Source organism: Carassius auratus, unplaced genomic scaffold (genome assembly GCF_003368295.1).
Source record: "Carassius auratus strain Wakin unplaced genomic scaffold, ASM336829v1 scaf_tig00024173, whole genome shotgun sequence".
NCBI classification, from domain to species: Eukaryota; Metazoa; Chordata; class Actinopteri; order Cypriniformes; family Cyprinidae; genus Carassius; species Carassius auratus.
The window spans coordinates 500199-515852 of record NW_020525323.1 but is presented as its reverse complement, the minus strand read 5'-3'; the positions used below and the strand labels follow the sequence as shown (position 1 = coordinate 515852).

General features: G+C 36.2%; 1 protein-coding gene across 1 annotated transcript; it reads right to left on the bottom strand.

The window, feature by feature from the left end:
- Positions 1 to 276: 276 nt before the first annotated feature.
- Positions 277 to 2789, bottom strand: b9d1 (B9 protein domain 1). Its single transcript, XM_026250398.1, has 7 exons — positions 2588 to 2789; positions 2409 to 2477; positions 2088 to 2196; positions 1527 to 1623; positions 1394 to 1456; positions 854 to 921; positions 277 to 719 (listed from the first exon to the last, which is right to left on the bottom strand). The coding sequence occupies exons 1-7, from the start codon at positions 2648 to 2650 to the stop codon at positions 583 to 585; spliced, it is 606 nt and encodes a 201-aa protein (XP_026106183.1). The 5' UTR covers positions 2651 to 2789; the 3' UTR covers positions 277 to 582.
- Between the last annotated feature and the right edge of the window lie 12865 nt (positions 2790 to 15654).

Genomic DNA, 15654 nt, shown 5'->3' with positions numbered 1-15654 from the left:
CCTTCTTATATACATGTGTATTTATATATTCGTAAGTATACACCGTATACACACACACACACACACAGAGTATGCAAACATTAACTTATTTCAAATCGGATTTTTGCAACCATAGTTTTTATTGATATTTTGAATTCTGTTTTCCCATTTCATAGTTTTGGTAATTTTGTTGTGTTTTCATGATTTTCGTTAGTTGGTTGAGTAACATGTTTCTTTTTATTTTAGTAAAGTTAAAAAATGTTGCCTTGGCAATTAGCTGAAATAAAATAAGCTTACTTTTTCACATTTCATTTCAGTTGTTTGTTTATTTCAGTCATCTTTAATGTTCTTGTGGTTTTAATTCAATATAAAGACCCTGGGCAAAGATTTATAATATTTAGTGTCTAGGTTTAAAATAGGCAAAGATGGAATTCAGATTATGCAAAGCAAAAATGCACAAAAAACTTCTATAAATGCACAAGATCAGTTTACTTAAAAACATACAAAGCTGATAAAGCAATATCACATTTGTATAGCTATAAAGTGACTATGAAAGTGACATGAAAGCAGATCAAGATTACAAGAATAATCTGAAAGTGGTTATTAGAGCTTTTGAGATGTCTTTGTCAGTCCTGTAGCAGTTGAATGCTCTGATGTTGTTTCATAACCCAGTTTCTTCATGTCTTTAGTCACAATGTTGAACTGTATTGTAACAAAACCTTGTGAGCGCACCCTCGTCACTGCAAACAGACACCATTGCATCAGTTACGGCTTATAAATACACTTGACTGCAGAAGAACAATTTCTGAGGCCCTACATTCACTGAAATGTCATATTTCATTTTGATACAAGGGTTTTAGAAAAAAAATCTTACCTTCTCTTCCATCTCCTTGGGCAACAACCTTGGGATCTGTGAATTCTGGACGCCGTCCCATCAGCCAGCTGAGTACCAGATACATGTTAGATATAGGCCCGGTTTCACAAATGGGATTTATCTTAAGCCAGAACTAGGCTTGAGTTAAATTAAGAGATTTAAGCAACTTTTACAAAAATGCCTTAGAACAAAACATTACAGGTGTGCATCTTGACACAGAACAATGACTGACTTATTTGAAGATGTCTCAGAGCAAGATACTTTCAGTTGAGACGGCTCAAACATGTATTTTAGTCTGGGACTATCTTAAGCCCTGTCTGTGAAACCAAGGGATAGAGTCTGATAAAAAAATAAATGTTAAGTTACAGTGTACCTTAATTCTTGAGAACAAAAGGGAAGGGCAACAGCAAATTATATTCAGATCATATCCCAAAGCTGCTGAATTATAAATCGGGTAACTTTAATGCTCTGCTCTATGTCTACATGTGACTGCAAATGAATGAGGAGACATTGGATTAATTATGAGAAATGAGTTACAACCTTGTGAACTTCTGAAGTCTTGATGTAGACTCAGGAACGAACATAGGGATGGTCTTGGTGTGTCTGGACAGAGAGGATTCACATGTAATTGTTTAAGCTTGCATTATGACAACACAATCTTGGAGTAACTCACTTTCCAGGTGTAAACGGGATGTGTATGGCTCCATAACCTCTCACAACATCATTTCCAAAAGTGTCAGGGCCATACACACTGACCACAATCTGGGGCCCTGAAGAAAAAATTAAATAAAATAAAAAGATAGATGGATACTTAGAAACAGTGGGCACAACTATTAAGCTGCATTACAATCTTCAGAATAATTTTCATTCATCAGATCAGAGTTTCTGCAGGTTTTATAATGGTAAATTTAATACATTTGTACTACCTTTTTAAGACCAAGTAAATAAATTTAAGGAATAAATTAAAGGGACCAGAGTATGTCAATGTTCTCTGACTGTAAATATATGTTGGTAAACAAGACAAACGTACTGAGGGATATATATATATATATATATATAAACTTTTTTTAATATATATATTTTTTTGCAGTGCTGGAGGCACTTTTTAATTCATTAATTCAACTTCATGAATTTAAGATTTTCTGCTCCTTTTTTAAATACACTTTTAAGTACTTAAATTACCTTTAAAACCCACAGAACAAAACCCCATCTCAATCACACGTGGTTCACTTACAGCCAAATGGGTTCGTGCTTTTGAACGAGATGTCCAGTGGGAAGTTCCACACCAAACTCCGAGATCCTCTACCTTTAGAAGTTATTTGAGAAATTCCCTCTTCCAAGCCCTTCAGGTTGTGGGAAACAGATACAAACTTACTACTGTGGAATATATAAGAATACTAAAGTCTATAGCCTATATATTAACAGTGGAGAGCAGGGACAGCCAAACGTTAATAAACATAATTAAATATACTTTTAATATTATGTGTGTGTGTGTGTGTTTGTGTCCTGATCTACTGTAAGACAAAGTGAAGTGCAGCAGGTTGACGTCACTCACTGATGTGGGCGCCCAGTCGTGCCCATAAACGAAGCAATACTTGCAGTAAAGATCATCATATTCTGGGAACTTTAGGCAAAATACGACATGTAAGTTATCCTATTAACTCACTTTAATAACAGGCTTTGCACACAGTTTACTACATTATACGCATTTTCTAAAAATCAATGTTAACTTACATCGGCTGCTTCGATTTGCCCATTAACCATGAGAAGAAAAACAGAAGGGTTGTCTGAGGTCATTTCCACACCATTAACACCCTGGAAAACATTTCAATCCCACCAAACCTCCCTCGCTGCACTAAAATCAGTTTCGATGTGAAGTTAATGCATGCTTGTTGTTAACATCACTATGGCTGCTATGGACGCTTTCAGTACGGCAGGCAATACGGTCCAAAATATCCGAAATAAAAATGCGTTTTAAAATGCTACTCCGCTAGGTGGTTGTCGTGGACATGAAATTTGAATTTATTTGGTTTTCCGGATTAGTGGATGAAGACTTACGGATCTGACATGTATGGCCATATTGGATGTTAAATTAAACTCTTTGTGGTTCGTAAAGCAGGGATGAACGTAACTATTTAATATGTTTATTATTATGGCATGAGGTCCAGAGTGTTGTTTTCACCTCATTTCCTGTGCAGGGGTACAGCTGCTTTTGTTTACGAGGTTTGCCCCCTCTTTCGAAATATTAAGTTATGTTATGTTGTTATGAATCCAACAAAAAATGCCAACATCCACATCCACGCCAACAGGTGTCAGTATAAAATCCAACAGCAGCTAAAATAACAAACTAAGGTTTGTTTCACCTGAGCAGAAAGGACAACCTTGAGGGAAGCTAAGTGAGTCCTTGAAACAGATACCAAGACCGTGAAACTGAAAAATGAAAAAGAAAAGAAAAAGTGTGAGATATCTATGAAACAAAGTTAAAATGTAAACCCCTCCTAAGAGACAACATGCTATAGCCAATCAATATATAAATCCACAAATTGAGTTTGGGACTGAGTTAACACAGATCAAAGCTTTTTTTTAACCTAGATGAAGACCTGCCTGTCACTTTTTGGCCTAACGATGTCCCAGTTTGAGCTGTCCTCATCTGTTGCCAATTTTCCCTCTCTGGGACCAGGTCTTTGACTTAGTACAGTCACTATTTATAGCAATAGACGTCTGTACTACTTACAAGTCCTCTACGGGACCTGTGTCTCCCTTTTTAGGCCTGAAATAAAGACTCATTCAGTCATTTCCGTGGGGCATGTTTTTTTTGTTTTTTTTTTTGTCTTCATACCCAACCCATGTGGCGTTTAGGTTGACTGTATTGTTCTTGTCCTCCATTAATCTCATAGCACAAATCTTTAGTTGTGAAATCCATTTAATCTATTTCTGAACTTCTGATCTGGACAGTTTGTGAATAGCTGTGTCCATCTGATTGACATTTTTTTTGTTTGGGTGACATTTGCTAGTGTCACCAAAACATGCAGCAACTGTCCACACCATGGCAAATGTCATGGAAAGGTCATGTGCCCTGGGCTGTAGTTTGGAGGGTCTGGTTGGTGGTCTGAAAGACGATCCTGTGTTTTCTTAAAGACAAGTGTTCTTCATTGTTTAGTCTTGAACATAACAAGGAGCTTATAATAGGTTGGCCTTATTCAGACACAATTTATGGGTCAGTGACATGGTGCTCTTTAATTTTGTACAAAAAAAATAAAAATAACACCATAACATGAAATTGCAGTTCACACATACAGTGACTTAATTAATCTCCTATACAGTGAGCATGTTTTTAATATCTGTACTATAATTTAACTTTGTTATGCAGTGATAAGACAGAAAGGAACACTGTAGACCCTCATGACTGTGCGCCAGTGTTGATAAAATAAAAAAAAAAAAGGTAATTTAATGACAAGTCAAGGTTTGTTATGTTTTTTGATTCCCAGAAATTACATTTTTGTAAAAATAATTTATTATATTGGTAAACGTGTTAACATTTTACCTTTACAAATGGATTTCGAAATCTTCTTAAATTTTCTTGAAAACAGTAGCATCACGGTACTATTATTGTTATCTTTATGTAATATTTTACATGTACGTTTATTCATTTATGCACCTTAAATGTTTCTTTTTATGGTTTTGGTTTTTGTTAACTATAATAACCCTGGCACACATAGATTTGAACTTTTTTTTATTCAAGTTCCTGTTTATTCACTCAATATGTAAAGAGAAGACGTTAGGTTCTGACCATAATGGAGTGGAAGAAACATCCACTTAATGCCATTATGACTCTGCCTTATAAAGGCCTAAAAGCTCATAAATATATAATATTGTTTAATAGAATGGCTTTTAGATTTTTATGTACTGAACTTGCCATCCTGTATAATAGTCAGTCCCTGACCTGCATCTGAAAATACCAGGTCACTGTTTCCCCGACTTCGCTGGAAAGCTAAGCTGAGACACAACCTGAATGTATGTCATGTAAAATTGTTATCGATTTATGTCCTTCCCTCCAAACTCCAATCATGGTCAAAAGCAGAGTGCCATTTATTATGAGGGCTAATCATTAATATTGCCTCTCCATTAGCTGGAGTGCAGCTCTGTGACAGCATAATGGCCTGTGTCAGACAGATGAGAGGGTCACCGTGGATCTACACGTGTCAGATTACAGCGGCTTTCATTTCGACCACTCCTTAAGTTTGCATGAAAGATAAATCTTTCCCACCCATGCTTTTAGAATTTTTCCATTTGATAAATAATAAAAGAATGAATTTTCTTTTGGGAGCTCTTAAATGGTTTTGTCTGGGACATTACCGTAACTGATGTTTACTGATTTTCCCGGATTGATCTGAAGCTGGACAGGAAACGATAGCATAGGAAGGGTGTGAACTTAACACTGTCTGACGCTCAATAAATTATTATTATTATTATTATTGATATATTATTGCTTTTATACAACACAGGTGCATTAAATTGATCAGAAGTTCAAAATTCAAAATTGATTTCTTTTAATGATCAAAAATTTTGTTTCCATAAAACATTAGTTCAAAAATATTAAACTGTTTCAACATTGATAATAAGAATTGTTTCTTGAGCAGCAAATCAGCATATTAGTATGATTTCTGAGGATCATGTGACACTGAAGACTGGAGCAGTGATGCTGAAAATGAAGCTTTGACATCACAGGAATAAATGAGATAATTAGATGTGAAATATTTAAAAATAGAACAGATGTTTTGAATTGTAATAATATTTCACATTATTACTGTTTATAGATGTAGCCCTGCTGTAAGCTATGTTTGCTTCGGACAGTGGTTTTGAAGCCATTTGAGATTGAGGACCATTTGAACAGAAAAAAAGAGTGTTTTGTGCTATTTCAACTAGTTTAATTAATAAGCCTACTGTTATCTAGCTACTTTCGATTAAAACCTTGTGCACGCTGTCAGTTATATTATTAACATCAGTTATTTTTGCAGATTTTTATAAGTATTATTATTTTGCTTAAATCAACCAATCAATTTACAAATCATTTGGAAATCTTTTGTGGACCACAGTTGGACTGATTTTGACTGAATTATTTAATCAGAGAGTTTATGGACATAAGGTGCCTAGTATTACTTGATTTGTGCAATCTGGCTTAATTTACACACTCTTCTACCCACTCAGACTATTACTTAACTAAGGAGAAATCTCTCAGACACAATTTTGTGCCATTAAAGATGACATTTCCAATTATTGCTAAACTTGCAAGAGATGCAGATACATTTTGTTATTAATTTGTTTTCTTTGTAGAAACTGTCTGCAGTGAGAAAAGTGGAGTGACTATGAAACTAACCTGTGAGTCATTTAATAAAATGAAGAAAGATGTTGAGCGATTTGAAGGTCAGGGAAGAAGCCTCTGACTCCACACAATAAATTTAACGGCACATTTCTGTGTTGGTAGGTAGTCATGACCTCATTTAACTGATGTCCATTTAAATTAGAGCCTGATCTGTACTTTAACTGTCCATTCCTGATGACATTTATGCTCGGCCTACTGAAGCGCTTGCCCAGGAGAGCACCTGACCGCAGATTACTTGAATAATTTGTGTCCAGTCAAAAAAGTAACATTATGTTCTTAGTAATGATTAGTGATCAGTGACCTGAGATTAACCTTAGATAGTAATGACATCATAGCTGAGGTGCTTTTCACTAATGTGTGATGATTATGCACATTTATTACACTGAATTAAGCTTAATTAATTAAAAAAAATCTTTATTTTTTAAATGAATCAATTCTAGTAGTTGTGCTTTTACTTCTCATATTGTATTTTCAGAAAGTTTTGGAATATTTGTCCTCTCCCCTAATTTGTCACTACCGAAACACAGTAATAATAATTTAATTAGAAAGGTTTTATTAACCTATTAAGATTTTGTTTATATCTAATGTTGTTTTTATCTCTTTGAATTATTTATTTATTTATTTGCTATTTTATTTAAAAAATTTCTGAGGTAAATAAATAAAATGTTAACAATATTTAAATTGTAATTCATGAGACTTGTTTTATTTTGAATCCATTTTTTCTTTGTAAATGGCCAAAAGTTGATCATATTGATTTTGAAGTTAAGGATTCATTAGTTTGAATATACATTGAACCTAAACTATCATTACATCTTAGTTTATATTTAATATAATATAATTTTGGTAGTGACAATAATGCTTTGGTAACGACCACATCGCATTACAGAATTTTAACTCTCTACTACTAAAACACAATCAAAACATAATAGAATAAAAAATAAAATAAATTGCATAACCGTACTAAAATTGTTTATTTGTTACCGTTTCCCACTACCGAAACAGTGATGACATATTTCGGTCGTGAATGTTTCGGTATTAACAGTTCTATTGGATAACACCCAAAAAAATAAAAACAAAGATGTCACTACCGAAACTCCACCAAATGTTTTGGTAGTCACTGTTTCGGCGGTGAATTTTAGATTTTAAATTAAACTAGCTCAAAGATTCTAATCAGTACATGGTAAGCTAGCACAGTTCTGAACAGTATTTAAAAGCTAAATGTTATGGAATAACTCCCAAAAAGTGTGCTTAATTGCAGAAAAAAACTTTTGAACACATTTAACATTTTTAGAGATAGGGACAGTGGAATATTTCCTGATCATAAATTTATGGGTTTAGTCAAAGTCTCTTTAAGGCAAGTCATGTCAGACGGCGGCCATCTTTGAAACGCCTCTCGGGGATCCAAGTGCAGCTCCTGTCACTTTGAATGGGGAAACATCAAATCCTCTAAAACTGTTCACTAAGTTTAGGATTAAATTCCATATTTGAAATTCCCAAAGAAATCTGACAACAACTGGGTCGTAAATGTTGTTATTTTTGCTCAAATAGCATTATAAAAGCTAATTTCTCAGGTTAGATTAGTCAGTCCTAAGGGCATGTCTCAGAGTGCTTACTGTTTCTATGGCAACCGGGTCACTTCGGTAGCTGCAGTGAGGCACTGACTTTACCGTTTAGCAATTGGCTCTTTCATTCAGAAGGCGGGGCTTCCTGCGAATTGAGCAGCCATATTGAGCATTGCATTTTTCCCCATTCAAAACTACATGAGTGACAACGTCTTGGGTATTCTATAGTCTTTGGTTTAGTTAAAATCATTCTCGGCCAGTGGACTAAAACATGCACTGTTTCGGTAGTGACATAAAATGTGAGACATATTTTTTACATAAGTTTTCATAATTTACAAAGACAAATATAACTATAGAATTATATTATCATATATATTTTTTAACTTCACTTTTCTAAGAGAATCAGAAAGATATTTGTAAAAACAACTGGGGAATTGTTTTTTTTTTTTATAAATAATTTTCATAAATTTAAATTAAGGGGTTAGGGTTCGGGACAGCCACCTCCCAACTGGAAGTTGGATTAAATGATGATTTTATACATAGGCGGAGCTTGTGTAAGGCATAGGAAAGGCTTAGCCCCATTCTTCAGTCCCATTAAAAATAATTTATCAGCCTACATGACACCCATATCTGGTCCTTGCATAAAAAGATGCATTTATCATGTTTGTAGTTAATAGACTTGGCTGTTTTTAGCCTTAGCCTAGAGTTGGTCCACCCTCCGCCTATGATTTTATACAAATTAAGCTTACTAATATTTTAAATATTATTGTGGGTATAATGGATAATAGGAGGATCTTAATAAACATCTAAGATTTGAACACTTAAATGCTTTTTAAACTTTTTTTTGGTTGTGGGACATCATTCGGCCCATATATAGTTCTTTTTACTTTGTATATTTAAATTGATAAAATGCTGTTTTGAAAGTGCACCAATAAGCATTTATTAATATTAAAATGTTGCTTACAAATAAACATCACTGCAGCAGATATTTAACCCTACAGATGCTGAAACAACAATAGCCTGTTTTTAAAAAGTGTATAATATAAGAAATGGTAGGCAGAATCCCATAGGAGATGAAATCCATATTTCAGGACCTGCAGAGTCTACACCGAACATGGCCTGTCTACTTTGAAGCCTGGATTCATAGGAAGGACAGTCCGCTTTGAGGCTGCAGTTGTTTTTGCTAGATTTTTCTCTGCTCTCAGACAGGCCTCAGCTTTTTTCCAGTTTTGAACACTGTGTACACTGCGCTAGCTGCTATTAAGCATTCTCTACAGTGAAGTGCTGGCATGAGAAGGAGTTTGTGAGACTCGCAAACAGACCGCTCTGTCCTGCAGCATTTTGCCTTTGTTAGATAAGACCTCTGAAGAGAATCTGCAAGAGAAAATGAATCACAGCACCCTTAATCTGAATTGCAAGCACTGGTTTTGTAAAGAAACTGATCATTTGCTGTAGTATAGTGGCAGTGTGCATTGTTTTTGTGCGTCTTTGTATGTGCTCTCACAGCAATAATGCTTTCAGCATAGTCCCTGGCGAAAACAAACCCTGTCAGCATCTACCCCTCTCCTCTTTTCCACACCTCACGCTGTTACTGAAAAGCCACTGCAAACAAATCCATCTCTCACTCAGTGTGTATCTCCTATAGTACCTGGACAATTCTACTGAAGATCCATGAAAAAGGGGTATGTTGCTATCATCGTAATAGAAGCAGCATGAAAAACGGCATTGAATAAAGATGAAAAGTGAACAACGGGGGGGGGGGGGGGAGCTTTTACTGGAAGAGTAAATATTTCGGTGAAAACCCAATAATTGTTTTCAAACGAATGAGGTTGCATCACATCTCAATTTTATAGAACACAATCCAAAGACACACGCAGTTCAAAATACAACAATCGCTTCTGAGGGGACAATCTTATTGGCCTTGAAATGAAAGCGATTGGAATCCTTTTGAAAAAACTGAATTTGTAAGTGGAATGGTTATATAACGGGTCCATTTCAGACAGCCGGTAACAGGGTCAATGCTTTGACACTTCCAGATCCCGGCAGAAAAGAACATGGAGGCAGGTGAGTCTAGAGGAAGGGCTGGGAGTTTTGATGCCCCAGAGTTTTGATTGAAGTCTGCCGCGTGACTTATGTGACTGTTATTTCAAAGATTTCATTCGCAGTTGTATATTCGCGACGTGTGATGAAGAGAGTCGGAGGCTGCCAAGCTGCAGTGTCTGGGCTGTGTGAAAAGGTATTGCAGTTGACAAAGGAAATCAATCTCTGTCCCTCGTAGATGTCTAAACTCTCAGTTGAAATTAAATGCCTGCTTTTTTCTTCTTCAGTTCTTCCAGTAGAACTTGGTGACCTTGGTAATGTCTTCACCAAAATGAAAATTCTGTCATCATTTACTAACCCTCATGTCATTCATGTATGACTTATTTTTTTTCTGTTTAACATGAAGATATGTTAAAGATATTTGAAGATATCAAATCTCCCCCTTTCCCCCTTACATATGTGTGTGTGTGTGTGTGTGTGTGTGTGTGTGTTTGTTTTTTGCACACACAGTGAAAGTCAGTAGTTTCATATGGTTTGGAAACCATTATTTTCCCAGACCTTTCTCACAGGAAAGCATAACAATTTTACAAGGTAAAAAAGTATCAACAATATTTTTTTATATATTTTTTCTGAGCTATCCCTTTAACCTCTCTTCTGTTTATCACCAGATTCATCGAAGGAATTATGCACATTAGGGTAAGACAGACACGCATCCCCAAAAAATAGACTTATTGCAATTTGCTTGGTGCAGTTTCTGAACTTGCGGGTTGGATTCTGAGCATGAGATTGCAAATCTGTAATGAGCCACATTTACATATAAAGGAGGCATGTTCATGCTGTACAGAAAGACAGTGACTTAATTGAAATATTAATGGAGCAGCACTATTTCAATACATCAGCATGGAGTTCTTCTGAATTGCCGGTGATGGTTAGTGAATATGACGCATAACCATTTCTTCACTTTTAGACATTTCTGAATTTCCATCCATCACTTTTTGGAATCAAATTTGAGACATTTTATAGGCTATATTTAATATTTTTTACAATGTTCCAATTTTAGAAAACATTTTAACTATGTAAATAGGACCAACCTTTTCCAACAGGGTTTTCTTCAGTGAACAAATATAATTAATATTCATTATCTACCTAATTATTATGTATAAGCTAAACTGATTTTAAGTTTCTAACACCACCTTTCAGATCTTTTCTACTTTCCCCAACAGTGAATTCGCCCCTGAGGCTCTTTCTTGTCTTTTTGCATCATAACAGGAAGTGAAGCGAAAGCTCACCGAAACCATTGATTCACATCTGTTAATGTTGTGGTTTGGGAGACTGTCAAAAGAGAAACCTGTCTGATGTGGATGTCTTTGTTAGTTCTTAAGGTCCTCTCATGGGAAGAGCGAATAACTGTGACAAACCATACTTGCCTGCCATCTTCACCGCTTTCTCTGATGCGTATTTCAGCTGGGATTTAGACGACGCTTCCAATATTCGCCCTTTATTTGGATCCTTTCAAGATTCATATGAATAATCGCTAATCTTAAGGGTAAAGAGATTCAAAACGCCTGTGTGATCGCTGATCTAGAGCACCAGGTTCCATTACAGAGAGGATGCTAATGCTTTCATACAGAACTGTCTTGTTGCATAGCAACTAACTTATCAGACTGCCCCCAACCTCCCCCTCCCTTGCTAGTTCAACTACAATCTGAAAAAAATAAAACAATCTTTACCAAGAGCATTTCTTTAAAGAGAAGAACTGAATGCCATTTGCTACACAAATTTCAGTGGGAAAGAAAAAAAATTGTTGGTTCAACTCGGCAATGGCTTTTTCCCACTGAATCCATCAGATCCCACTTCAAACCATTCCACAAGAAATGCCAATAAGCGTCTGCAGTAAAGAGGGACGGCGATGGAAAGACAGAGAGAAATCATTTCAAATTCAGATTTTATTGCACAGCTGATAAGAAACAACACTTCTCTTTCTTACCATGACCCAAAGCTAAACTGATATGAAAACCTTCCAGATCTTTTTTTCACTTCGCTTTGCTGAGATTCTCAGTGGAACATCTGCGCTATGAATTCTGCATGTTGGGATAATCAGTGTTGCGCTGTCATGCTCCTTTCCTCCCCCTCCATGGCCTAATTTGGAAATATATCCTCTGCACTCTACCTTCATTTTCTGAGCAACTGCAGTACGCCAGCACATCGTATGTAAATACGGTTGGTGTTGAGCTTCAGGTCTACAGGGGTTACGCTCCTCTTGTTTGTGTAGCGTGCTGCAACTCTGCACTGCTCTAATTGCTGTTTTAAATCAGCTGAGGCATTTGTGTTGTATTCACCTCCTTTTGGCAAACTGGTTTTGTTACTCAATCCACCATATTCAGGAATGGAAATAAGGACAGTTCTTCTCTGCCAAGTGAAATGCAGCAGTGTGATCTAGTGTACGGCTTTCTTTTAACCTCCAAATATAATTTCGAAGAGTAGTTTATATGGATTGCATTTTTAGAGTTGTGTATTACTTCCCGTGCACGGTGGTTCAGTGGTTCGGTAGTTAAAGCTCTGGGTTTAACACACAAGAGGTAATCCGAATATTATCATCACGTGCCATTGAGCAAGACACTCAGGTTGCTCCAGGGTGACTGTCCTTGTGACTTGGGATAATTTGTCAAGTCAAGTTCTTCATTTTTCAGGTTCACTGGTTCAGTGTACAGTGCAGTTCTTACTTTGTGCTTCCCCCAGATGGGAAAGTCATAGATAGAAACATATAAAAATGTACAGAGGAGAGTTAGAAGGAGAAAAATATACAATGTTTACTGTATATAAGCATCTGTGTGTACACATATACAATCAGCGAGTTGGCAGTGCATATGAAATATGGATGAGAAAATAACTGAATCACTCATTTTTTCTCCACTAGCATGGTTTACGCAGACCAAAAAGTAGGTATGCAATCAGATTGATTGAAAAACCTTCAAGTAAACACCTCAGTCTCAACCTTAAAGGTGTGGTGTAGAGATGAAATAATCATATTAACAGAAAAATAAATTAAGCATGCTTGAATCCAAGTATTTTTGATTCGATGTTTGCATATGTTTTATGTTTTTTGTTCAAAATATATTTATTGCACATCATGCGAACAAATTTCTGAGCTGAGTCCAAAATATTAGGTTTGATATAATCAGAAATTTCTGAAAACTGGACTGCATTCATTTTGAATTGATGAAAATGAGTGCATGTAAACACAGAGTGGAATGGCAGGTTGGACACCAGCTAGTAGTACAAAAATAAAAATAAAAAATGCTTTCATATCTAAAGCGGTGCAAATAATTTTAAGGGGCATGAACAGAGAAATCAAACTTCCCTTGATCTTTTGACAATAAAGAAGTCATTGTGTGATAAACGTTTCTTGTAAGTTTTAGAACTCAAAACGTTCTCGTTAGTCTAAAAACAGCTTATATTGAAGCCAGTCTGCAAAAACATCAGCTTGTGGAATGTTGTACTCTATGATGTAATAGTGTGGATGAACTCCGCCTCTGCAGAAGATGATCAACGCCTGCTTCTACATCACTGCCTGTTTAGCCCCGCCCACTGATTTGCACATGTAGTAGGTAAATGACAAGAGCAGCAAATGCAGGTCAATGCAGAAAACAAACGATAAACTTTATATCATGAACTTTTATTTTTAATGAAGTTCTAGACCGCCTCAGTAAGAACTTTGTCCTTTGTTCACTTCACACGGATTCGTTTACAAATGAGGTACAAGTCAACATGGGATTTTCAGAAAAATTAAAACGAAAAGATGATGCTGTGCCGACTATATTGGATCCAACAGTAATGTTTGTTATTACAGATTGTTTGATATGTAGTGACTATTTATGTGGTTTTAACCTAAATCACAGCAGCACCCATCTATGAAGGATGTAGGCTGTCAAACATACACAACTGTTAGCCAATCACAGCAGTGTGCGTTTACTTCCAGCTCTACAATCTGTCACGTCTATTCAAACAGAGCGTTCAGATGAGGAGGTTAAAACAGGACAGAGAATAGATTCTAAATTATGATGTTTTTTTTATATATAAAACTCTTGATAGCATTGTAAGAGGACCTCAGAGAACAGTACAAAGTAAAAAACAAAGACAGTTCATAACCTCTTTAAATCTTTGCAACCAAGGCAATGTGACTTGGTTTTATTACATAGTATATTAATATACACATACAAAAATATCAATCCCCAAAAATGTAAATTTAAACTATACCATTACACAAAATGCAGCAGAAGTGTGTGATATACTGTTGCCTTACAGTCCTACAGTAGTGAAGTAGTAAGAAACAATGTGCACTCAGTCTTTGTAGTGCCACAATAAATGCCTGAGCTGAATGATAAATTAGTAATTAGTACAGCATTAGGTCTGTGTATGGCTTGAGTGCTAGTTTTGGACAAAGACTGATCGGTAATAGACTTAATTATGGTGAACTCAGTACAAGGTCACACCTCAGAGCAGAAATGGACATTTCTTCCCAATCAAACCCTCCCCCTCTGGTACACACGTCCTCCACAGCACAGCTTTAACTGAGCATGACAAGTACATAGCAGTGCCAGTGAATCTGATCCTCTCACGCTATCAGTTATTCTTAATGCTCGCTTATAAATATGCAGGTGTTGTCATTTACTTCTTCCTTGTCAGATAAATGATCCTGTAATCCAGATGGAAGTGGTGGTGTCTAATATATTTTGTGCATGTGATTCCATTCATTTGCATTATTTATTTCAGAATAAGTGAGACGTGTGATAACAGTGTACTACCACTCCAACAGTGCCTCTAGTTGCAGAGAACTGAGCCCAGGATCCTCACCGTCTGGCTTCCAGCCTTTGGCTAGCTCCAAGCGCCACTGACTGTGCGTGTCATATTATGTAAGGTCACAGCATAGAACAGAAAGCGCAGTGACACTGTGAAATCATTGTTACGATAAGCTTTTTAACATGCCTGTACGTAAATAAAATTTCAACTCCATCCAAGTGGCCAACATGCTCTACATTCTGACAGATCTTCTATACGAATGATTTATGCATACAGAACCAAAAGCTACTTAAACATCCTCAGAGAGGCAGTTTCACCTTGAGTGCATACAGGTTCATAAATAAAAGAGAGTTTGTTGTTGGGATTCTAACCCAGGGTTAGTATGTGGCCTTAAGTAACACTGTGAAAAGCAGAAAATCCTCAGACCGCCCTCTCTGGACCTTTGATATCAGCTAGCACCTGTACCGTTTATTGATTTATCTAGTTAATGCAAATGAAGTAATATTGATGTTTGGTCTCTCAAGAGATTGACAACGAGCTGCTGATGTAACGTTCCATTGGGAAGCGGATGATGATTTGTCTGTCAGCTGTTATCTTCTATAGTGATGATTATTTAGGGAGCGTCTGAAGGCATAGCCATTGAAGGGATAGTTCACCTCATCTTTACTTAATGAAAATGAGATTTAACAATAACAACACTGATTTGTCAGTGAGCCGTCTGATCTGGTTCTAGAATTAAACTCAACGACGCAAAATCCAGTCTCAGCGGTTCACACTAGAAGAGAATTTGTAGTGAATTTTGACAAATTTCAGTCTGTTCCTTAGACAAATCTACAGTAAAACATCTGTACGAAGACTTGAAATATGCAGCAGTCAAATGGATCACTTTTTTGAAGAAAGGAGTCATATAAGTTCTAATTCTTATAATAAAATCTAATTCTTCGCAATCTTTTTCTTCTCCCCAATGAGAAACTGGTTCAGGTTAGTCAAAAAATGTGTTCACCATCAGAAAGCTG

What these genes read in the sequence shown, in the direction of transcription:
- b9d1 (XM_026250398.1), bottom strand. Translation starts at nt 2,650, where the DNA reads ATGACCTCAGACAACCCTTCTGTTTTTCTTCTCATGGTTAATGGGCAA. An exon ending in ACGACTGGGCGCCCACATCA is followed by an intron (nt 2,197 to 2,408) that starts GTGAGTGACGTC and finishes CACAACCTGAAG; the next exon opens with GGCTTGGAAGAGGGAATTTC. An exon ending in CCAAGGAGATGGAAGAGAAG is followed by an intron (nt 720 to 853) that starts GTAAGATTTTTT and finishes GTCTGTTTGCAG; the next exon opens with TGACGAGGGTGCGCTCACAA.